This window comes from Thermobia domestica, chromosome 15, assembly GCF_964235325.1.
Source record: "Thermobia domestica chromosome 15, izTheDome1.hap1.1, whole genome shotgun sequence".
NCBI lineage: Eukaryota > Metazoa > Arthropoda > Insecta > Zygentoma > Lepismatidae > Thermobia > Thermobia domestica.
In genome coordinates this window covers 2,564,322-2,590,854 of record NC_137468.1, presented here as the reverse complement: position 1 = coordinate 2,590,854, position 26,533 = coordinate 2,564,322, and the positions used below count along the sequence as shown (strand labels likewise).

General features: G+C 35.4%; 1 protein-coding gene across 2 annotated transcripts in view; it reads left to right on the top strand.

Annotated features, from left to right (window-relative positions):
- The window catches only part of LOC145671804 (general odorant-binding protein 56h-like), a 76,300-nt gene that overhangs the window by 24,320 nt on the left and 25,447 nt on the right, over positions 1-26,533 (top strand). Inside the window, exons 1-2 of one of the 2 annotated variants that reach the window (XM_081741038.1) lie at positions 452-1,102; positions 14,665-14,752. In XM_081741038.1, the coding sequence (XP_081597164.1) occupies positions 14,686-14,752 (67 nt within the window). In that variant the 5' untranslated portion in view covers positions 452-1,102; positions 14,665-14,685. Of the gene's footprint in view, positions 1-451; positions 1,103-14,664; positions 14,753-26,533 lie in introns of those variants that run through there. The other variant, XM_081741037.1, reaches the window with a different exon arrangement.

The window sequence follows — 26,533 nt, the reverse complement described above, 5'->3', positions numbered from 1 at the left end:
AGCATGTTCAATATGTCATTGACTTTTCAACTTTAGTGTAATATTTCATTCGAGTGACTTCTTGCAAATTTTAGCACATTGAAATGTTGTTCATCTTTAACTTTGATATAGTACATCGGTAATGTTATATGATGTGTCAAACTAAAATATTTTTGTTAGTTGATGTTACTCATTCATAATCACCTGTATTTCCATTTTCGTTGTGTTATGTGAAGGAACAGAGACACCATTTTGTTATAAACGTTTTCTGTATTATTGTTAAGAAAAGATGAAATGCGACTATGCTGACAACAGACTCATAAGTATACATAACCTATGCTTTCTTCACTTCGCGAAAACTTTTTTTTTCAATATATATATATTTTTTACGAGGGTCACTCGAAAAGTAAGGATATCTGTATTCAAGCTTCACCGCTCGCTTCTTGATGATTTTCGAGGACGAAAATTATGAAGCAGTGGGAATGTGACGCTGAGTTCAAAAATATGGTTACATTGCTCTTTATTGAAGGAATTGAAAAAGATAATTTTGATTCATATGCATTTTAAAAGACATTTTCTCTCTCTTGACTTGCTACAACCTAGCAACAGAAACAGGAAATACGTAAAACTTTCTGAAAGTGACTAATGTTGCTTTTGCTGCGCAATTTTGTAGGAAGTTTACTTGTCGAAGATTACTCATAGTTATCCTACAGGATACATAATCATGATTTTGGCAACGTGACACCGCATTAATATGTTGAAATTGGTTATATAGATATGAATCTATAGATAAGTCTAGAGATCACGCCATTTAATTCTTCCGGCTGTGACAGTACACGTATGTACATGTGTGTCACGCCACGTATTTTGGGTGCGGCAGTCTCTAAGAGCCAATCAGAATGCAAAAGAGCAATAAGTTTCCATATTTGTGGAGATGATAAAACGGATGTACTGACGGATGTGAGGCTTGGGTGTGACCCTCGCGAATAATATAAAAGAACCTCAAGGTCTCAAACGGGGGATCACTTGTTCCGGTGCAAGGGTGTAGAGGTTCGAGACGTCGGTTGTGGCCAGACAGAATCATCGTCAAAGTTTCTAAGAGTTACAAGAATACTACCATAAGGTATGTATAATCTCTTGTTGCATCATAAAATTCAAGTATAGAGATGTCATGCGGTACTTCAAAATGAATTGTGTACCTACCATAAAACTTTCAAGATTAAGAACTGTTGTCACCTACTTGTATTTCATCTTCCGTATCTTCTAACTTAAATATTTCAATCTTTAGCCTGTCAATCAATATATATATAAGTTAGGTATCAATCTATCAAATGAACTATCAGATATTCCATTACTTTAGTTGAATCACTAAATCAAATGTTGTTATATATTACCATTTTAGTCATGTAATAAACTTACTTTTTATAAATAATGTTGTCATTCCCCTAGATTAAAACCACCTTTTCCCATGAAAATAATGGTGTAATTTAAGTATATTTCTTTGTGACATCCGCTACAGAATTAGCGTGAGCAGATCTCTACATTATGGTGGAATAAAACGAGCTAAATAATTAAAAAGAGTCTGCACATCGTCACAATAGTTGCGTACTATAAATAGATCTAGAACATTTTATGATATGTTAGTTCTATTACGTTCACCAACAAATAAAGTACTTTTCTCATCCTCTTCTTTTCTCATTTGTGAGAGAAAAAGAAATCTGATGAACTTTTGACTTATAGTTCATTCTATTGGGGAAAATAGGAAGTACGAAAGTGCCAAAGAACGAAGGGTTAAAACTAATAAATGACCACAGTAAACAATATTGCATATTTGGTGATCCGTTTAAACAGTAGGCTATTAAGGAACTAAAACTTGATTTTCTCAATAAGCCCATTTTATATTTCTTGCTTTCTTCCGACATCCTCTACATCTGTCATACTTGTGTTGCTTTAGTGGTTTTACAGAGTTCTAATTAGTGGTGGGCACAAAAACCGGTTTTTCGGTTTTGAAAATTTTCAAAAACCGGTTTCGGTTTTCTCCGAAACCGGTTATCGGTTTTCTCCAAAACCGGTTCTGTTTTTCACCTGATCCGGTTTCGGTTTTCTTCAGAACCGATTCCGTTGTTTTTTTTTTCAAAATTTGTTCTATTTCTGACCAGAATGGTGTTTCGTTGTTCTCCGGAAACCGAATCCATTTCCACAGAAATAGTTTTATGTGGTTTCGAAAAGTTTTCACCGAAACCAGTTTCGGTGAAAACCGAACCGGTTTTGGAGAAAACCGAAACCGGTTTATGTGAAAAACCGAACCGGTTTTGGAGAAAACCGAAATGTCGGTTGTTCGGGTTTCGGTTTTATAGAAACCGGTTTTCGGTTTTTATAAAAAACGGTTTCGCCCATTCCTAGTTCTAATACGACAATTAAGCAGGGATTACGCCAGGATTTTTAGTTCGGGGTCAAAAGTCAAACTTGGGAAGGGGTAAGTGGTTTGTACGGTTTGTATTGAAGTTTGATTGTAAAATAAATAAATAAATAAATAAATAAATAAAATAATAAATTAAAGTTGGCGGTTCTTTCAAGAAAGTGGGAGGTCACTACCCCACTCACACGGGAGGGGGAGCTGCCGGAAACCTTCTAAGAAGATATTAATATCGTAAAACGTCATAAATAGGGAGAAACGGGAGCAGATAAAATTGTAGTACTTTTTCCCCAGATCTAGTACTTTTTTTGCATAGTTTAGTACGAAATATTTTTGTTGGGTGGTCACACTGGGAATGAGCAGCGAATTTAGCCTTCTAATGTGGTATGAATTACTCCCCCTTTCCTGTCCTAAGATTAAAAAGAAGATCCAATATGTATTTCGTAAAATTATTAGATTTCATGGAATATGGCGAATACTTATTAATCTTCACATTCATTTCAACTATTTTGATTAGAATCAAACCAGAACTAGAGAGTGAACGTCTCCCTTCCCTGCTTAAAAGAATGTTGTATAGTAACCTTCCTAAACATAATTTCTAGTGCTTCATTAATGAGCTCGGCTCCCCTAAAACTTTTGCTGCTTGCACCCCAATAACCCTAAAAGCACATGATGTGCTAGGCATGTGCCATTTAGGTGTCCCAGCTACTTTTTAGATACATGACACTTGGCACATATGATATTCATGTGCTAAGTATGTATTTCAGCTACCTACAGTTTTAGGTACTTTTTATACCTAATTGATATTTGCAACTATGTATCACAAATATATCATTTATATACCTGGCTCAGTTTCGCTCTCTAATAGTCATTTGTTTTTATGTCTTCACTTGGGACATATATCTGTCATGTTCTAGGTACGTCCTTTAGATACATATTCTTTCAAATACCCTAACAGCACAAGATGTGCTAGGCATTCGCCATTTAGGTGTTCTAAATAATATTCATCTCCCACATTTGACGCATCTGTTGCTTCTTTTTCTAAGCGATTGTGTACTATGTAGAAGCAACAAACGCATAAACTTTATTAGATGGCAACTGTCGCCGATCATTTGAAAGTGAATATGGAAGAAAGTGGGGCTAAATAGACGTCATTTTGTTATAAAATTACATGGCGAACAGATTATATCTGATCCCAAACGGTTATCGTCGAATATACACGGTTAAAGGAGCACTTTGATTAGCCAAATTCGAAAGACTTCAACAATTTATCCCTCTACAAGCGACGTTCTCTTCATCGCCTCTATGGACAAGTCGGAAGAGCACGCGGCTAGTAATCCAAACGTTGGTAATTCGCCCACACCTTAGGATAACCCTACATTTTTTTATTTGTTTAGTGTTGTTTAGACTCACCTTAATGTAAACACATTAGGCATATAGGCAATTTAACATATTTTGGCTGAGTAATTTTGTGGTTCATTGACGCTTACGGCATGGGGACCATACCTAGAACATACTAGACACGTTCCCTAGGTACTCCCATGCGCAAAAAATATTGCGCGTATACTGTAACTCACAATTTTTTGCAATTATTCCATTTTCCATATGTTTATTGGTAAAATTTAGTTATTAGTACGTAGAGATAATAGAAAGCAATCCATCTAAGGAGATATTTCCAAAAAAATATAATAAAATAATAAAAATATAAGCAAAAAACAAAATTATGTTCGGTTTTGTGTATACTGGCAATAATGTTTTCGAGGGAATTTTTGGAGTAGCACAGCACGATTGCAGAGGGAATAACAAGATTAGTAGGAGAAGAATTGAATGAAGGAACTGGAAATTGGAGTGAAATATTGCATTTATTGGCTTAAATCTAGGGTGTAAATTGTCTGCCAAATATAAATTAGCTTCTGTAAGCAAGATGTTATAAGGAAATATATAAACAAAGAGAAAAACTGTTGTCTTAAGTTCGGAAGTGACATGCTCTATAGCCATGAGCATTTATTTCTTAAGAAAAAGATAGACAACAATAGAAAATCTGTGTGGTCAAGTGGGTAGAGTGACGGACTAGTAATTCTTATACTGTTTTGACACCAGATCGAATCCCATCCGGTCCTGTTCAATTTTTTTTCTTTACAGAACATTGTAGAAAGGGTATAATTTTTATGTTAAGAAGAAACGAAATAATATAATAATGAAATAACTTTTTGTTTTTCTGATGACGTATTTATTCAGAATTAGCTTACTATTTATTACTAAAAGCGATTGTTTTTAGTTTATGGTATGGTATGCTTAACCGTTCCCTCTCCGTTTTTACACAGCTTCAACTCACTGCGAGTGTCTGTGAGTCAGGAACTGGAAAAAACAAAACAAGAGCAACCTGCAGCTTAACACACAGCGTGAGGAACACAGTCACAGCGATAGCTCGTTGTCATGAAGAAAAAAAAACTGTTCTAGTGTTTCTGTGTGTGTGTTTCTTTGACTCTCTCTCTCTCTCCTTTTGTTTCATATCCACAAGTGCAGCAAATGCAAGTCTGTGTGAAAAAAAATCAAGAGTGCTTTCTTTAAACAAAACTAAATTTTACAGCTCTCTTTGTGAGGAACGCGAAAGCTTCCATAGATGCCATGAATATTAACTATAATCGTACCGAACTATACAGTAGCGTGAAAAACTGATAATAAAATGACGTAACATGCATAAGCTTGTTTTCCTAGAGTAACCACACATTAAACATAACAAATTAAATTTTTGGGATTACAAATTATCACATTACGTGTCGGTGTAGGCCTATTCGTTTTCACATTCGCGCGACGAAAGAAGAAAGTGTGGTAATAGTTATGAAAACCGAATACCAGATTTCAATAAATTCAAGTTACATGGCTCCTACATATCGGAAAAAAAAATGATTTTTCGATATCTGTCCATCTATTTGTCTCTCGGTTCGTCACGCTTTTACACGCACTCAAATAGAGGCCATACTGTTCAACGTATCTGCACCGAATTCTAGACATAACGTTTTAATAACATAATATCTTTCGAATTTTATGTCCTTCGACACCTAAAAGCAATGGTAATTTACTGAAGGATTAAAATTTAAAATAATTCAATTTTCTCAAATAAAAAAAAAAGCTGTGACGATTTTATTTACTTTTGATAAATATATATTTTATTAACAAATCTCCACCACATATGAATAATTTTTCTGAAAAAATATATATGGTGTAATTTACTGTATGGTATGCGTTCTTTTTGCACAATTTTCTCAACCACATTTCATAAATAAACGTATCATTAATTACCTAACAATATGACAACTCGTTGGAAGGAGTAGCTTAATCTTAGGGTGAGCTTTCCCCAGATGGTTTTCCCATTAACGCCTCAGGCAATTTTGTTCATATTTCGTAAAGAAATATTTCATTAATAAACTAACATAGAGCATAAATAGTTTATTCCGATAACATACAGAAGAAGTGGTTTTCTCAAGGGTTGATTTTTTTTTGGACAATTGTCTCAGTAATAACTGAGACAAATTTGTTCTAATTTCAGTAAAGATATTTTCTGTAATAATCTTACAATATGGTATAACTCGCTTGTTCCGAAAAGAAAAATCCAAAAGAAGTAGTTTACTTCGACAGTGAAATTTTTCCCGACGATTTGCTTAAAAATTACTCGATATACTGTCAAAATTACAGATAGAAGAGTTTACCTTTGGGGGTAAGCTTTTCCCGATGACCTTCCTAAAAACAACTCAGGATATGTTTGTTGTTCATATTTTATAAATACGTGTTACATAAATAACCTAGCTATATGGTATAATTCCCTCGTTTGTCCTGAAAAGATCCACAAGGGATAATTTATTCTTGGGGGTGACTTTTTGCATAATTTTCTCAGAAATTGCTCAGACGCTTTTGCTTATAGTTCACATACAATTATATCCTTTATAATTCTAATATATGGATCAAGTTATTTCTAACGGAAATATGACCAATGGGTACTTTACTTTTGGGCCTGAAGTTTCTTCTAGCAAAGTTTTCCAAAACATTATTTTATTCGCAATTTCCCAAATAAAAGTTTCAATAACAGTTGCAGCCTAACATAAGTCACTGTAAAAAATTCGAGCGAGAAAGTACAGTGCGTTTACTAAGTACCCTTTCTTAAATATATTTTTAAATGTTACACCTAATCCCAATTTTCCGAACAAAATCGAAACTTCTTTTTAAATGTGCCTTGTTGTGGTCAAATGGTTCAAGTGCATTGGTTCTCGATTAGATTTACAGTGAGAGCTAGTGTATCTTCATCCAAGAGATGCGACACGTCGGTGCAAAGAAGAAAGTGTTTAAATAAGCCTAACCAAGCTAATCAACAAAAGAAATAATACAATGTTACGAAATTATCGTAGAAACGTTGTTAATATTACGTAGGTTCGACTGGAATGTCCAAACAATTGTCAATTCCAAAGGTCTTTGTTTTCGTCCGGGGGGAGCTCATGTGGTTCGGATTTCACGTTAATCAGTAGGTCCACGTCTCATATAGCCTCGCTGCTGAAAGGGACGATAAATTCAAAATCACATCACACATCTTTGTTTTCGCCTTTGTTTTAGCTCATAAATGTATCTGTTCATAAGCTCCTTAGTGGTTAGCGTACGCGCCTTTGGCGTGGAAGACCCGGCTTCGATTCCCGGCGAGAGCTCACGTGGTTCGGAGTCCACGTTAATCAGTAGGCCGACGTCTCATATAGCTTCGTTGCTGAACGAGACGTTAAACTCAAACTCAATGTCTTTGTTCATAAATGTCTTTGTCTATGGTTTTGTATATACGTGGCATGGACATTAAATTTTGATTTCTACGCCATATGTATCTAATTACATACACACCTATAGAACGAACACAACAAACTTGGAATATCTACATTGTTTGCGTATGGAAAATAATCACGCTCTACTGTACAGAACAGCCGTATGTATGGAATTCCATACACATGGCAATCAACGTATTAAGAAATGTATAATAATAAGAATTATTATTATTATTATTATTAATAATAATAATAATAATAATAATAATAATAATAATAATAATAAACAGAAAACGATACGATCACTTACATAATTGATAAATATAAGTTAACATTTAATAAGCATATAACTGCAATGGAATTAAGTTGTTTCTCTCTCTCTCCCTGAACGCTACAGCCCTTATTGTTCTAAGGCGTACAAGAGAACTTGTGGCACCCACGATTTGGGGCGGTGTGTGGTCACAACTTGGAATCCCTTTGTTGTTAGTCCTAGCTTTCTAGACGGATGCAGTTATTACCGGTAGAATATACAAGCAACTAGACTTTTGTATTACTATTAAAGTAAATAATTACACCCATTCCTTCAATGTGATACTTGTGGTTGCTTAACCGTATACAGACAGCTGATCCATGGAAAAATCGTTAATAAATAATAATATTATTATTATTATTATTATTATTATTATTATTATTATTAATAATAATAATAATAATAATAATAATAATAATAATAATAATAATAATAAATAAATAAATAACAGGAACTCGACAAATATTCTTGCAAATAATAGGAAAAAGTTTGCGTCACACGGTTCACTTTGCTGGACACACCAGTGTGGCGCGTTATACCGATTGTGGCACACTGGAGTATAGGGTATGTTTTTTTTTTTTATTTTATTTCTTTCCAACTATTCCAACTGCTTCAATTGAAATGGATCTATAATAATAAGAGAATGAATTTAGTCTTCTTACTCTTCAATTTAGAAATAAGGTTCGCGAGAATTTCATAAAAGAATAATATACTCAGAATTGTATATAGTAGTTTGTTTTATTCGAAATTACATACTTCCTGCAACTGTTTTTTGATTGAAATGAAATTTTTAAGTTTTACGTCCCACGTTTATGCCGGATAGGCTAAAGGAGACAGTGATGATAAGAAATGAATGAAATGGTGGAATGAAAAAAGTGGGATAAAACTGGAGAACCTCGAGAAAACCCACGCACACAGTGTTTGTCCAGCACAAGGTTCACTTGGTGCGAGCATAGATCGAACCAAGGACTCCATGCACCAAAGGTGAACGCTCTACCACTGAAACACCGTGGTCTCTGAAATTACTTATGGAACTACCGAGAACTATGCTGTAATATTTGAATGTGTTCCAAGTTTACAATAATTAGTTTAGTTAAATTCATTATTAACAATTAAATAATTGCATTCATTATTAACAGTTAAATGCTGCTGATGCAAAGACTTAAATCTAGCGATACCGCGAGCGTAAGTATTAAACAGAGGGATTTTAAAGAGCCCCCTGACTGGGGGCCCTGGGCTCCATTGGCTCCGCCCTTAATCCGCTAATGTCTATAGATTATAAATTAAAGAGGACGGGCCGGGTCCGTTCTAGAAATTCCGGCCCGTGACGACCTCTAGCTCCTGTGTATATGCTATCTGAAAATACAGTAGAGTTTCGCTTATCCGACATAAAACAGGCAGGCAGAACGCCGTATAATATGGATGTGTTAAGGAAAGACCTATAAAAAGACAAACTATGATATAATTTTACACATTACGCATCTAATTATCATCTTTGCAAGAAACAAATATAATGCATTGACTCAGTGACGTATCCAGCGTGAGGTCCTGGAAGCTGTCCCTTACCAAACCTCAAGCACTTTTTTTAATAAACCTACTTTTTCCCTTTTGAGGTTTTTTTTTTTTTTTTTTTTTTTTTTTTGTCAGATTACTTTGAGTCAGTGTCCAAACTGTGGACAATGCGTTGTTGTTATAATTCTAACAAGTAACACTTCCCAAGTGTAACACTCCGATTTTGATAAAATTTGGCAGGTAGATACTATACATAAAATAAATAAATAAGTGCTTTATTTATTTATTTATTTATTTATTTATTTATTTTTTGCTGAAAAACGGTTTTAGGGGGCAAAAGCCCTCACCCAAAATTTGAAAGTTGACGTTCGAAAGGCAAAAACAAGTGGACCAAAGTGAACGAAATTGTGAACAGATATTGCGGACATAAAATTAGGGAATACGTGTTTTGTATTTTCCTGGAAAAAACGGTTAGGTGGGGCACAGATCCCTCCAAACCTTTGATCATGAAATATCAAAAGTGCTAATAACAGTATGTCAGAAGTGCCTAAATTTACATGAAGAATTGGAACAAAACTTTGTGTTAGGACAATAAGCAAAAAAATAAACAAATTCGGCTTTTTTATTTCCTGCGAAAAAACGGTTTTAGAGGACAAAAGGTCCCCCCCCCCCATGAATTTTGAAATTTGACGCAAGAAAGGCAAGAAAAAATGTACCGAACTGAATGAAATTGTTCACAAATGTTGTAGAGGTAAGATGAGGAAATACGTGCTTCGTATTTTCCTGAAAAGAGAAAAAAACCTTTTGAGTGGACCGAGGCGTTGAGTGTCGGAAGGATTGGACCGAAGCGAATGAAATTGTCTGTAAATATTGGATATGAAAAATAAAGCCTCTCGTGTTTCACAAGTGTCTCCATCAGATTTCTTCAAATTTGGCAGATCAACAACAAGCACAAACAGTATAGCGTATTTTGTAGTATTTCACGAGGCAACTTTAACCCTTACAATGTTTTTCCGCATAAACAAAAACATGTGCCGATTAATTTCCTGTTTGCTGTTGATGTGCCAAAATTGATAGGGACATCTTTAAACACGAAAGTTCTTATTTTACATACAGTCTATACAATATCTACACACAATTTCATTTGCTTCGGTCCACTCCTTCCTGCACTTTTACGGTAATATTAACTTTTTTTTTTTTTTTTTGGAGGGGCTCTAGGCCCCAACACTGTTTTTTCATACAAATTAAAATGCATTTCATTTATTGTTTTGCAAATTGTCCCTATACGAAGTTTCGTTGCAATTCTCCATACTCTTTAGGAACTTCTGACGTATACATACTTATTTGCACTTTTGATATTTCCTAATCAACAGCTTAGAAGGTCCGTGTCCCACTCAATCGCTTTTTTCCAGGAAAATACGAAACACAATTACCTCAATTTACGTCTAGAATATCTGTGCACGATTTCAAAATTTTGGGTGGGGAATTCTGCCCTCTAAAACCAATTTTTCGCAGAAAATAAACCCGTTTTTTTTTTTTTCGTATTGTCCCTACACAATGTGTCGTTTCAATTCTTCATGTCCTTTAAGCACTTCTGACATACTGTTATTAGCACTTTTGATATTTCACGAACAAAGTTTTGGAGGGGTCTGTGTCCCACCGAAACGTTTTTCTTTTTTTCAGGAAAATACGGAACCCATATTCCCTCATTTTTCGTCTACAATATCTGTGCACAATTTCATTCATTTCGGTTCACTTCTTCTTGCCTTTCGGGCGTCAACTTTCATCATTTTGGATGGGGGATTTTGTAACCTAAAACAGGCATTCGTTTAGTTTTTGCGTATTGTCCATACACAAAGTGTCATCGGAATTCTTCGTCCTTTACACACATCATTCATATTGTTACTAGCACTTTTGATATTTCATGATTAAAGGTTTGGAGGGGTCTGCGTCCCACCTAACCGTTTTTTTTTTCAGGAAAATACAAAACACGTATTCCTTCATTTTACGTCTGCCATATCTGTGCACAATTTCGTACACTTTGGTCCATTTGTTTTTGTCTTTCGGGAGTCAACTTTCAAAATTTTGGATGAGTGCTTTTGCCCCCGTAAAACAGTTTTACCGCAGAAAATAAAAAACATGTATTCGTTTATTTTATGTATAGTATCTGCCTGTCAAATTTTATCAAAATCGGAGTGTTATACTTGGGAAGTGTTACTTGTAAGAATATGCCGTAATGCCATTGATACCAGGTGGAATTAAAGAACACTTTTAAATGGGATTACAATTTCGTTTCCGGTCTGTTTATAACATTACTGTATTAGAACGAAACACTCATTGCCATTTGCTATTTTTGTTATGTGATATACGTAGCAGACAGTTTTCCTTACATGTCTCTAGAAAATATTTTTTGATTTCATGTGAGTTAGAATTAAGGTTGACCGGTTCATAAATGACAAGTAAGAAACGTTTAAGAGAAATACAGAACTGTTGCATTACTATTATTATTATTATTATTATTATTATTATTATTATTATTATTATTATTATTATTATTGATATTTTTGAAACATTAGAATTACGTGCTTATGAGGATAAGTGTTGGGCCCCCTCCGAAAAGAAAAGCTGGATATGTGCCTGCACTGAATGATAGACGTATGAGTCAAGGTATAGACGAGCGTGCTAGGCGATCGAGTCCGGAGCATCAAAAACAGACTAAGACCACAACTTGCAGTTCATCTTGCCGATTGATGCTGCTTTTTACCTGCTATGATATGTCGGATAATAATATGAAATAAACGAAGGTCAAGACCATGGCGTATTGGTGTTTCATGCACCTAAACCTGTAAAATATTTGTGCCGAAAACATCTTTCACTCACTAGCTAAATTTGAGGGTATGATCGCTCATCTTGTCTTATAAAGTATAGTCTTATAAAGAATATATATAGCAAATAAAAACTTTAAGACCAAATTCAATGATTTTCTATAGTTTTCTTTTTTTAATAACGGGAAACTTGCTTATTTCATCACGATAAATCACGTTTGATACTAAGATGTCTGTTTCTGACTATATATATTTTTCATACTTTATTGGAGACAATTTTTTTTCAAGAAAAGAGGATGATAAAGGAAGCTATACAACACCATAAACTGAAAGCAATCGGTATTACTAATAGTACACTAATTCTAAATAAATACGTCATCAGAGGAAACAAAAAGTTATTTCCTAATTGTATTGTTTCAGTTTTATTAACATAAAAATTATACACTTTCTACAATGTTTTGTAAAGAAAAAAAATTGAACAGGACCGGATGGGATTCGATCTGGTGTCAAAACAGTATAAGAATTACTAGTCCGTCACTCTACCCACTTGACCACACAGATTTTCTATTGTTGTCTATCTTTTTCTTAAGAAATAAATGCTCATGGCTATAGAGCATGTCACTTCCAAACTTAAGACAACAGTTTTTCTCTTTCTTTATATATTTCCTTATAACATCTTGCTTACAGAAGCTAATTTATATTTGGCAGACAATTTACACCCTAGATTTAAGCCAATAAATGCAATATTTTACTCCAATTTCCAGTTCCTTCATTCAATTCTTCTCCTACTAATCTTGTTATTCCCTCTGCAATCGTGCTGTGCTACTCCAAAAATTCCCTCGAAAACATTATTGCCAGTATACACAAAACCGAACATAATTTTGTTTTTTGCTTATAGTTTTATTATTTTATTATATTTTTTTGGAAATATCTCCTTAGATGGATTGCTTTCTATTATCTCCACTTACTAATAACTAAATTTTACCCGTAAACATATGGAAAATGAAATAATTGCGAAAAATCGTGAGTTACAGTATACGCGCTTTTTTTTTTTTTTTTTTTTTTTTGCGCATGGGAGTACATGTCAGGCATGTGCCTAGTGGCGGACATACGGTAGACTGTGACTATCAGTTGCCATCCATGTGATTTCTTTCTTAGAAGTATATAAGGCACATACTGGACACATTCGCATGTACCTGAGGGAAAATGATAGGCATATGCCTGCTAAGTAATTGTGCTGTTAGGGAATTAGGCCTACGTACTTCCCGACCCCTTCGTCCCTAGCTTAAAAATAAAACTTAACAACTAAATCATGCTTAATTAGTGAATTAACAATTTATTGTTGTTAAAATATCACTCACTTTTATAGTATAGCTACAACTAAATCAGTAAATAATTTAATGCCTGGAAATGGAAAGAAAGAGGGTTGGAATTTTGTTGGCTATCCCCGCCAAAAACCAAATCATTATTTCCCTTTCTCCCCTTGTCGTTCATTGGCTGGACATGTATATTTTTCAACGCTGAAGGTACACGGTACGAAGACCCATAATTTACAGTTGAATCCGAGTAACAGTACTACTTTCAAATTTCAGGGCTTTCCCAGCGGGAATCGAACCTGAGATCTCATTCATAGAATTGCCATATTTGAAAAATGAAAATCAGGACGCTACTAAATTACGAGAATCTATAAAATGCTTAAAATGAAATGAAGTGTTATATACTAATTTACTTTCTTCGATTAGATAGAGTTGTTCAAGTATTAGGTAATCTCATTTTTAGTCATTTTAGTAGACCTTTTCCTCCCTAATTAAGCAAACGTAAGCAGATGACAAGCAGAGAATAATTATATACTTAATCCTGTGAGAATAATTATAATCCTGTGAGAAAAGCAAGTTATAGTATTCCCTTCCTTAATTCTTTGCTGCAATCAGGGACATTTAAGCGTCCCGAGAAATATTTTCGGGATGTCGGGACACAGATCTCGATTCCGTGACGGTCCCGGATTTTCCGGAGCGAATGGCAACCCTAGCCATTCATCAACTGAACGCACTCTAGCGACTAGACCAGCGAAGAGGGCTCCTTTTCTTTTGCATAAATCTGTCATAGATATTGTAAAATTTTCTCTCTTATGTAGGGTAGAGCAAATTACAATACACGGGAGATTGGACTTTCCCATCACTTTTCATTATAAAAGATCCTCTTGAGTACAAAGGTATATTACAATAAGTAGTTTTGTCAAATTATAGGTAAATAAGGAACCTAATGACCAGGCGTCTAAGGCTTTGTAGGTGAGGTTACTCTCTTCGATCAGGCGTCGTGAGAGGGAATGGAAGTTTGTTGGTGAGGTGTCTCTCTTTGACCGGGTGTCTTGAGAGGGAAAAGGAACCCAAAGATCAAGCGTCTTTGGGCTTGTAGGAAACGTATCTCTCAATTGACCAGGCGTCGCTGGGAGGGGTAAGGTGTACCCAATGGCCAGGCGCCTTAAGCCTTTTGGTAGTTTGATCAACTGGGAGAAATTGATACTTCTTGAATTCTGCTGTCGTCTTTTATCCTAAAATGTCGGCTACCTTCGTTGATCTCCGTCTTGCCGACTGTTGGCGATGGTGGGCGATTCCTCGTCGCTACTGTCGTCTGCATTGTGTTTGTTTACTGCAAGTACGTGTAGTAGACACATAGTTACAGCATTTTCTGAAGACTTGTGGAATCTTACAATATGCTAGAATTGTCAGACAATGGTAGAGTATACCTAAATCTTAGCTTAGTTTGTAAGAATGGAGTTGTTATTACTGTAATATATAGTTTTTCTTTCTTTCTTTTTTTGAGGCTCCTGAAGTCCCTAATCCAATGGAGATGTTGGGAAGTGTTAAGTCTGCAATGACGGAATGTAATGCTTCCTTTCCAGTGAGCCAAGGTAATACAACTCGTTTGAGCTATTTTATTTATTTACATTGTATACGTATTGTTGCAAGGTTGAGAATAGTGTTTTAGTCTATATATTTAAAGCATAACCTCAAATGAAGGGTAAGGGGGAAAAAAGAAGAAGGAATGTCACAAAATTGCATTTTCGAGAAAACGGAGTTTTAACATTGAAAACTGCGTACAAAATGAATAAGGTTAGTAAAATCTTTTGCCCCTTTTACATGAACATTTCTACATCTACTCATGCATGGCATATACAGTCAAATAGTACCAAGAGTCACCAACAGATAGAACAAAACACCCGATAAAGAATATACAGTGGAGTCTCGTTAATTCGAACTTGGATAATTCGAACAGAAGTCCATTCCCCTTGAAAACTGTATTGAAAACAATAGTAAAAAATCGTGGATAAATCGAACTTTTGAACCTATGTTTTGGATAATTCGAAGTAAATACAGTTGAAAATTTTTAATGTTGGATAGATGTAAACAGAGAAATACAGTTTTAACGTGTTTTCAGTTATCCAGATGCTGCCATAGGGAAGAGTAATACTAAAGATAAATAGAAAATCTATGTAATGATAAAGATGAAGGTGAGTTGGGGAAGAAGTAAAGATAGAGAACGTGTGCCAATCTCATCTTGTTTCAGAATTAGTTGAAAATTTAAGATGAACTATTGATAAAGTCAACCAAATGTTTTTAATATCGTATTCCACGCAATACATGAAATTCAAGATTTATTGACCGTACAAAAGCAATCAAATTGAAGCAAATGAGGTTTACGACTTCTTAAAAGTGAGAACAGAATATTCAAATTGCTACTGGTGTTTAATTGTTTGGGCTATTCAAAGTATGTTGTAGTGTTGGACGTAAATATATTTTTCATTGTACACGTAGCTTGAATTATGTGGAGTCAATGTCGTTTGTTAGTTTGCGGTATTCGATCACGCAAATAATAAGCTGCTTTAAAGGTAAAGTTTACACCATATGAATATGTTTTTGATGCACAGTACTTTGGTTTTTTGTTGATATATATGTGAAAATAAATGTTGTTGGATAATTCGAATTTTGGATAATTCGAAGTTTTTTCGTGTCCCCTTGGACTTCGAATTAAAAAGAGTCCACTGTACATGGACATTCCTTGTTTTCCCCCCTTACCTTTCAAATATGACAGGAACGCAACAGCAGTGCCCTCTGGTGATAATACGCAAACACAGACGCGAAACAATACCTATAGGTAGTCTATAAACACGGTGAAAAGTTTGAAATCTCACGAGAACAGTCACACGATGGCTACAATAGTGCATCTTATACACGACTCAGGAACTACCAGTGCCGTGCCGGGGGGTTTGGTGGCGAGGAGTAAGGGGGACAACATTCGGGAGGAGGAAAGAAAAAAGAATTACTTGGAATATTTTAAATCAACAGTAGTAGTTTACAATTTAATATTTAATTTGACCAGGGGTCAGATTTATACTTGTGCCCAGTGGCGTATTTAGGGGGTATTCCGGGCTTAAGCCCCCCGAAATCTTACTATAGTAAAGTATATGAAATATCTTGCAGAATTTTCACATTTTCAGGCAAATCCCCCCCCCCCGAAAGTTAGCAAAGCTCTCCCCGAAGCAAAATCGTAAATACGCCACTCTTTGTGCCCATATATAAAATGGAAGGAAAAAATAATGAAAAGTGCTCAAAATCAAGGAGAAGCAGGTTTTTTTTTTTTTTTTTTTTTTTTGATAATTTTCTTACATTTCACGTCAACCATGGTGGCGCTTTACGGTTGATCTGTCGACCTCACTCATGTATACGGGGGCACCGTCGTATACTCTCGCCCCGAGCGCTGATTTTCCACGGCACGGCACTGGGAACCACTTTTCGATCTATCAGTTGCGTGGAAATTTTGGATCTAACTGTTGGCAGGCATGTAGTGAAGAAGTAACGGAACTTCATATTGTAAAATTTGTGGACCGTAAGCAAATAATACAAGAAGCAATTATAGCTCCTATGCCGACAATTGCAAAACAAAACGGTGCTATAGAATGAAGGCCGGTGTGCACGGACAAAAAATTAATCAGGAAAATGATCGTCTAAACCAGTGGAGTACATATAATTTTATCAAGGGTTGTTGAAGGCGGGATTAAAACTGGGAAATACTTCCTGTTTGCGTATGGTATTGGTTAAAATTCAGATACAGTAGTTCAAGGAACTTAAGGGGGCAGACTACTAAATATTTTTGAAAAACTAATAATTTTTCTTTTGCCCGTTTTTCGTAAGTGGAAAGAGGTAATAAAATGTAACTTACCGCAATAATAGATAATGTTATTCTACACCCGAAAATAAGAATCGGAAGAATTTTCAGTGTTGCCATCCATAGAAATTACAGTGTGACCAGAATTTGAATTACTCAAAAATCTAGGTAAAGGCAGCGGCTGGAAAAATGAACTCAACGGTAATTGATGACTTATCATGCTGTCTATCTTCCTTGTTTACTACTTTTTAAATATTTTTTCTATTTATTTTGTAATAACTTATTTATTTTGTAATAATTTATGTAAGTTTTATAAAATAAATAGAAATATTATTTAAAAAGTAGTAAACAAGAAACCTAGACAGCATGATAAGTCATCAATTACCATTGAGTTCATTTTTCTAGTCGCTGCCTTTACCTAGATTTTTGAGTAATTCAAATTCTGGTCACACTGTAATTTCTATGGATGGCAACACTGAAAATTCTTCCGATTCGTATTTTCGGGTGTAGAATAACATTATCTATTATTGTGGTAAGCTACATTTTATTAATTCTTCCCACTTACGAAAAACGGGCAAAAGAAAAATTATGTTTTTCAAAAATATTTAGTAGTCTGCCGCCTTAAAGCAAATAAATAGGCCTACATGGTAACTTATTTAAGTTACTAATTGCTACAATAGCAGAAACAAATGCCTAACAATCAGAAGTGTAATAAGGTTAATTTTTCTCTCTGATCTTTCTGCAATGAATCTACTATACACAGACAAGCTAAACCGATAAAAGCATCCTGATTATTATGACAACACATGATGTCACGTGTAAGATCACATAAAAGCAACTCCTTGCCATACAATCGAAGTTTTCCTTCGCAAAGAATATTTTCTATAAAATGTTATAGTAGACACATTCATATTCAACATATCTATCAGATGATAACGTAATTAACCCTGACGTGTGCGGTCGCACACAAGCGATTTTGAGAGGGGCGCAGAAATGAGGAAAAGTATAAAAAGTATTATGGTAAAAATTTATTTTTAAAATTTAATTTTGAATCTAATTATCCATTTGAATATGCCAATAACTTTTGTTCAACAAATAAAAATGTTGCTTCAAAGTATTGGAGGGTTTTCTATACCCATTTTCATTGTAAGGGTAGCCAAAGCTTAATTCTTGCACACACAGCATTTTACTCTTAGGCCGATCCTGCAACCAGAACAAACACTGATGAAAATACTGTTGTTTACTGATGAAAATAAAACAAAGAATATTTTCTACAAAATGTTACAGTAGACACGTACGTATTCAGCTTGTCTATCAGGTGATAAAATAATTAATCTATACATACATAGTTTCCTGATAACAATTACTGATAACAAAGAATATTTTCTCTTAATTGTTATAATAGAGACATCTATATTCAAGATATCTTTCAGTTATCATAATTTATAGATATGTATATTTGTTTACTGTTAACATGAAATCGAAGAACATTTTGTACAAAATGTTGCAATAGACGCTACATATTCAACATGTCTTTCAAATAAAAACACAATTAATCCATTGGTTTACATGTTTTCTTGAAAATTGGAAGAAATTTAATCAAAATCAGTGAAGAATTAATCAAAAGTTTTTCCGAAGTTATTTCACTATCCTTAGGACTTTTTGTACTGTTAATTCAGTGCTAGAGTGCTTACTTCTGGTACGTGGGGTCCTTGATTCGATCATCGGCCACGTAAATTTGTGGTGGACAAGATCGTGTCCGTACCGTATAACGGGACTACTTTGACATTTACGGTTACTTTGACATAGAGCGGGGCTACTTTGACAGATGAGAAATTCGTGCTTCCTGTGAGAATTGTTGCATATACTTTCATAGATAAAGGCTGATATGGTGTTCACGGTGCGAATTGCCGGAGGGGATGAGGGATTTCTCCCATTGTATTTCTACCCCCTCTCAATATCCTTCCTGTCCCTCAATATATAATATAAGGACTTCTAGATCCACCACTATTTATCCCCCCAAAAATGAATAACCTAATTCGCACTCTGATGATATATATCAACGTGTCGTGGAAGGGTGGAAGAGAGTGGACTCAATGTGTCCTGTGCAAAAAATGGGTGTGTGGGTTTTGTAATGGTGAATAAAAAAATCCTCAGTTTGCTTGTTACGACTGTGATGTTGACAACTAAGGTTTTTCTTTCCATTGTTACATGTAAAGATAACATACCGGTATATATATAATTGTTAAAAGTAAAGTAAAGTAAAATATAAAGTAGAGTAAAAAATAAAGTAACAATGTAAGGTAAAGCACCGTGTATGTTCAAAGTAAAAGACGTTAAAAGTAAAGCTTTAGAAAAACTTGTATAGTGGTGTATAATGATGTACCACAATAAAATAAAGATTTCGTCTTATCAAGTACACAGCATACCGTACCTTACACATGACCAAAACAGTGTTTTATACACTTTACATAAATTCAATGTCAAAATAACTCCATACGTTGGGTAACTTTGACCTTATGCAGCAAATACATAAGATGTCAAAGTAGCCCCACCCCCGGGGCTACCTTGACCGGTATTTCTTAATTTCTTCCCGTCTAAACTTACTTGTAGAGACTTAAGTTTAGTAGTGGATGTGATAGCCTAGATACCTATTGTTATGATGAGAATAGTATCATTCATTGGTTGCAGAAAGTGTCCCGTGTACACATCTAAACTAGTCCAAAACCTGTCAAAGTAGCCCCGTTTTACGGTATATTTCGAGAATACTCCCGTTTCCTCCTACACCCTCATTCCACCAATTTTTCCACCATTCACTTACCTTAAACATCCGTCTCCCTTAGTTTAAAGGGCATAATTGTGGGACGTAAGCTGAACTCTATGAGACGTAAACTTACAGCTTAAGGGTCTTCACTAGAGCGAAATTAAACTACCGCTAATTTTAGAGTTTTTCGGTAATATCTTCAAAACAAATAAAAATATTCGAAAAGCTGAAAACGTAGTGAACTAAGATATAACGATTTTGCATGTGATACCGTTATCACAACTCATCTATCTGCTTTCGATTTGCAACTGTAGATAGACTTAACATTTTTTGCGGATTCTATAAATAGCGGTATACCAAAAGCAGATAGGTGAATTGTGGTAAAGATATCACATGCAAAATCGTGTTGTCTAGTTCACTACGTTTCCGCTTTTCAAATATTTTTTTTATTTGTTTTGAAGATATTACAGAAAAACTCTAAAATTAACGGTAGTTTAATTTCGCTGTAGTGAAGGCCCTTAAGGTGAAATCCGAACCACTGTAATTCGTTAAAATTTCAAGGCTCTCTCACCGAGTGCTGCGCTAGACACTAAACTAGCGGTCAGAATCTTTGGGTGTCGTGTTTTCTTTAAATGGAAGGCAATGTGTCTGATTAAATAAATGGTATATTCCCGAAATTGTAACAGAGATTATTAATAATAATAAATGTTTGGTCAGATTTATTTTTTTTAATTGAAGTTGCATTGCTATTGTAACATTTTATAGAAAAAGTATTGTTTATTTTATTGTATTCAATAAAAATGTATGGCCATCTTAAAAATTGACCCTTCCTTGCTGAACTTGTCTCGTGAAGAATTCGTGCTTCCTAAGATAAATAATCTCTCAAGATGAACGAAATAACTATGTCCAGTCCACCGTGGTTATTAAAGTTTTGATCTATGATCTTGACCTATATAGACAGCTGTAGGCAATTTAGTTGACTGGTCGTGGTTGTGTTGTCAACTGAGGCGTGATTGTCTCCTTCTATAGACGTAGATCATAAGTTATGTGACGCTTGACAGGTAAACACAAGACTGAGTCGTGGCCTCTTCACACCACATCATGAATGCTAAAGTGTCTCCGAGCAGCTATCGACACAAGTTCTCACACTCAACACAAAATGCGTTGTCCTCAATTTAATGCTTCTACTTAATCTAGTTTCAGTGTTGAGAGGATGAGACCCGCCAAATAATTTTGTAATCGTTCATAAGTATGCTGACTTCATATTTAAACGTATGCATAGATTTTACGTCTTAGACTATGGCTATTCGAGGATGCATTTCCCATGCGTTATCCCCCGCAGTAAACGCGACCTAGGCGGCTACGGTAATTTTAATTTCGTTAGAATTATAAATCATACTGTGAGCCAGTCAGGGTTTCCAGGCCTTATTGCCACATCCTTATTCCCATTCATGCGAATCACGAGAAATAACCCTATTGTGTTACATAGATTTTTCTGTGATTAGCTAATTTTTCGGAATTTTCTTGTATGTTTGTGATTTTTCTTTGTTATACATGCACATATTTTATAATAGTAGAGTTCCAATACTCTGCACAAAGCATCTTCCAAGCAGCTGTATTTTGCTAAAATCTCCTGGCCTGGCAACATGTCTTTCCTTTTTTTCCCCTTCCTTAAATATTTTTTACTGATTGTTAAACAGCAGGCGGTCTGCTGTTCCGAAACGCACCAAATACTCTCGAGCCTACGTATTCTGCGACTTTTTATTGCTTTCGCGTTTGCAGCGCATTGTGATTAGCCATCTACATTTAAATACATGGTGAGCATATTCCAACCGTACACATGAACCATAAAAACGCGTTGTGAGCGCATCGAGAAGCCGTGCATTTACTGATTAAATTTAAGAAGTTTACTAAAACTCCTTTTCACATTTACTCTTTGCATTCGTCCGGGAGACAAAATATCTAAATTACTATTTGAATAATCATCAATAATTTTGGTTATGATGTACACGATCAAAAATTGAGTCCATATTCAAACCGGAAGTGTTAGAAATTAACCATTTCCGATTTTAACATTGATCACTATAAAAGAGATAAACGGCCCATAGAAAGAGATAAACGGATTTCTACAAAGGATTAAGCATCCAAAGTATATATTCCATCTCCGTTATAGTCTAATAAAACCGGAAATGATAGGAATTTACTAAAACTTCCGTTTTTAATATTAACTAACAAACCAAACTCCTTCTCGTGGTATTCACGTGATACTGCTTTAAAAAAAAAACTAGCTATAAAAATGTAACACGAGAGCACAAACCTTAAACCCATGTCACCTTCCAACATTTACTAGTCTTCTAAGTTAACTTGTATTAATAAATTATGGCGAAGGGTTGGCTCCACATTTTTCCATTGCCTTGGTTTCCACAAAATCCTCTTCTAAAGTTCCACATGAACAACGGTTGTTTCTTAGTGTATACTTAATGAGCTACCATATAAATACAGGGTGTCCAATATACAATGCAACCCGGAGTTTGGGATAGTAGAACTTTTGAACCTGAAGCGATACACAAATAATGGTTATATCAAAATGAAGCCTTGTTCATGCATATAGGCCTTATGCAGAGTTGTTTTGACGTATGCTTAGCGCCATGCAAAAGGTCTGACTATTGCAGGAAATATATGTTAATCGAACTCTTTAGTAGGGTAGTAATCACGCGCCAGAACGACTCTGCATAAGGCCCGATATATTTAAACTAGGAAGCAACGATTGAAGTACACTATGAACCACACAGCGTTGCCAGATGCAACAGAAGGTGTAAATCAATTTTTTTAAAAGTCACGTAAATTGACTCATAACTCATACGTATGGATGTTCTGTCGTTAATTTTCACTTTGTATAGTTGGAGTAGCTTAGAAACTATGGAATGGAAAAAAGAATTTTTCATTTCCACCGATAACTAATCGGATGAGACCTCTGTAAGGAGGAACTAGGGAAAACGTAGTTTTCATAAATTAACATTCTGAATTGGCAACACTGCTGATGTTTCAGTGTATCAAAAGATGTGTTAAGGACCTGTCTACATTATGCAATTCCTGAAAACAACGAGAAAGAAACTTGAAAATTATCATAATAAAACTTGTACTTACATGCACCCGGCCACACTACTATTTATTCTTATGGGCTACTTAAAGCAGGAGGTATACAAGAACAATCCTCGAGCTATACAAGACCTGAAAACGAACATTCGCAGTGCCATTGAGAACATTAACACTTTTACTCTTCGTTAAGTTGCCGGCACTTGATGAAATATGTGAACCTCTGTTTGAATCAAAACAGGGGTCACCTCCAGTATTTGCTGTAGAGCTGATAACTCATTTCGTAATAGTAGCAGTGTTGCCGGGTGCATTTAAGTAAAAGTTTTATCATGATAATTTCAAAATTTCTTTTTCGTTGTTTTCAGGAACTGCATAACGTAGAGAGATCCGTAACATACCTTTTGATGCACTGAAACATCAGCAGTGTTGCCAATTCAGAATGTTAATTTATGAAAACCACGATTTCAGTAGTTCCCCCTTACAAAGGCTTCATCCGATTAGTTATTGTGGAAATGAAAAAAAAAAATCTTTCTTCTGCTCCATAGTTTCCAAGCTACTCCAACTAAATAAGCTGAAAATTACCGACAGAGGATCCATACATATAAGTCAATTTACGTGTTTCGTAAAAAAAAAAAAAAAAACTTCGGTTACATTTGGCAACCTTGTGCTGTTCCTAGTGTACTTCAATCGTTGCTTCCTAGTTGAAAAATATATGCATGAAGAAGGCTTTATTTTGGTATAACCATTATTTGTGTATATTGGTTGCATTGTATATTGGACATCCTGTATATGTCATAATTGCCTATAATATTTATTTTAGTGTTAGATTTATTTTTTATAAATGTACAGAGTGTTTCAAAAGGAATACCGGGGTCTTAAGGTTTTGCAGTATTTATTACATTTAATCCTTGCTTCCTAGTTTAAAAATATACTGTATGCGCACAATTATAAATACTACATAAATTGAAAGAGTAATTCAAACAGTTTTTGCAACAAGTATTCAATCTGAGCACCATTCGCCGCACGACACACATCGAGTCGATAAGCTAGTTCTTCCAAAACCTTGATCAGTGTTTTTGGAATAACTGTTCCAACAACGGTTTCAATATTCTTTCTTAAAATTTTCCATACAGACGTCACTGGAATTGCTAATTCAGGACTAACCTTCATAAACGATTTATTGGGCTTATACCATCTACGGATGTTATTATCACTTGGTGGATTGCAATTGAACTTAATATGGAGAGCACGTTGCACTGTAACTACAGACCGGTGGGGGCACTCGGTCGAAAAGAAGTAAAACGCTTTTTCAGGTCAGCCACCCTGAATGAGATTTTCCTGGGTTTTCCTCATTCACACCACGGTGGTACCTGACTTATATGTCCCAGGCCGCTTCCTTCCTTCCCTTTCCCCGGATTGCATGCTCGCCCGGGGACGTCATCCCTCAAAACGTGAAGGGCTAAATGGCCTTAGGTGCCGACAGCCCAGAAATCTAAATCCGAAATCCGAAATCCTGTAACTACAGATTCAGTCTTTGCAAAATGTAAAATACAAAAGCTTTCGGTTTGGGTACAAAACCTAGCGGCGACAACATCGCGGACCAAAACCTCGCCTGGCCAAAACCTCACCGACCAAATCTCGCCGGGTCAAAATCTCGCCTTGCCAAAACCTCGCGATCCTAATCTCGGAACACAGAATCTCGTCTGGTCTAAACTACGCGAAAGGGACGTAATCTCGCCTGGGAAGAAATGTCATCAGTCACGAAGATTTCTTCGATGTAGAATGCTCTATATATTGCTATATGTATATATTTGGTAATAAGGCATAATTGCATTAAGGCGTGCTTTGAAAATCTATCCTATATAAAAATGAAAATGACTATGTGACATCATACCTCTTAAGCCACCCGACCGACCTCGATACAATTTTCAATATGGTTGAGGTTCGGACCTGAGATGTATTTTATAATTTCATTTTGACGGCATATCGAATGGAAGGGGGAAATATTTAAAAATAAATAAAACTTAATAACTCTTGAACCACGAGACCAATCTTGATCTAATTTGCACACACAACAGGTTAGAGCCTGGATTTTTTTTTTTTTTTTTTTTTTTTATCATTTCACTTTGACCGGAAGGGGGAGGGGAGACATATAGAAATTCATAAAAATGAAAGTGGCTGCGTTTGTGACTCAATAACTCTTGAACCACTCGACTAATCTTGATCAAATTTTCAACATATATGGGGTTTGAGCCTGGGATGGTTTTTATTTTACTTTGACGGCGACGTTAGGAAATTCTAACAAAATCTAATAATATTTATGAAAGTATGAAATAAAATCTGAGTTTTTACGTCCTTCTATATGCCATGTAGATTAAAGGAGACGTAGATGATCTGAATGAAGGAAATGATGGAATGAAGAAAGTGAGAGGAAACGGGAACACCACAAGGAAGTCCAGGCTCACGATATTTTGTATCATCATCTTCCTCTTGTTTTTATTATTATTATTATTATTATTATTATTATTTGCAATGTGGAATTGCATATTAAGAAACTCATTGGGTAAATTTCAAGGAAATGTTTCATTCCGCAAGGTTTTGGACAAGCGAGATTTTGGTCCGCAAGTTTTTTGGACGGCGAGGTTTTGACCAGACAAGATTTTGGCCCACGAGGTTTCGGGCGGCGAGGTCTTGGCCACGCAAGATTTTGGGTAGTGAGGTTTCGGCTACGCGAGGTTTCGGGCGGCAAGGTTTTGGCCAAGCGGTGTTTTGGCCCGGCGAGATTTTGGGCGGCGATGTTTCGGCCGCCAGATTTTGTCCGTATCCTAAGCTTTGTGCTCACTAGTCGCCATATTTGCTACTATCTCTTTCTAACGGTAGGCAGAGGAAACAGTGTATGTGTATGCTTGCGAGCAAAACTGTTTGCTCTTTCATTTTATGTATTATTTTTAATTGTAAGTTAATTGTAATAATACTACAAAACCTTAAAACGCCGATATTTATTTTGAAACTCTATTGTGTAATGAGTTACGCATCTTTAAATGTTGATAAATGCTCTTCATTATGTTTGTTATGTTAATTTTATATTGATTTTATGTTGATTTGATTTTGGGTTTAACGTCCCTTTCAGTCGCGAGGCTATATCAGATGGGGACCTACAGCTTAACGTGGAATCCAAACTACATGAGCTTCCACCGGAAATCGAACCCGGGTCTCCCACGCCAAAGAGGGTACGCTAACCGCTTAGCCACGAGGGAACTTCAGTTTCATGTTGCACTTTGTTTGGAACTCACATTTGTTTATACTTCATTTTTTGTAAATGACACAAACAAAATTTAATCACTCCTATATAGATAGATACAATATAATAAAGGTATTCAATTGGATAGGTTTGTAAAGTCGTAGATTTACAGTAAATGGAATTAAATACGTAGCCATACTTATCTTATTAGAATAGATGAGTTATTCTCTACTTATTAGCACATTTTGTTATTTTCTGTTTTTAAAGCGTTTTATAAAGTGCCGGTTAAGATATGTTGTGTTTAACTTTATTTGGGAGTACTCAGGAAGAGCTTAGACCGACAGGAAGTGAAGTATAACTTAACTCAGGCATTTCTAACTGACCGATGTATGACGTAGAAGCGCGCGTTTACGATCAGATCCGGG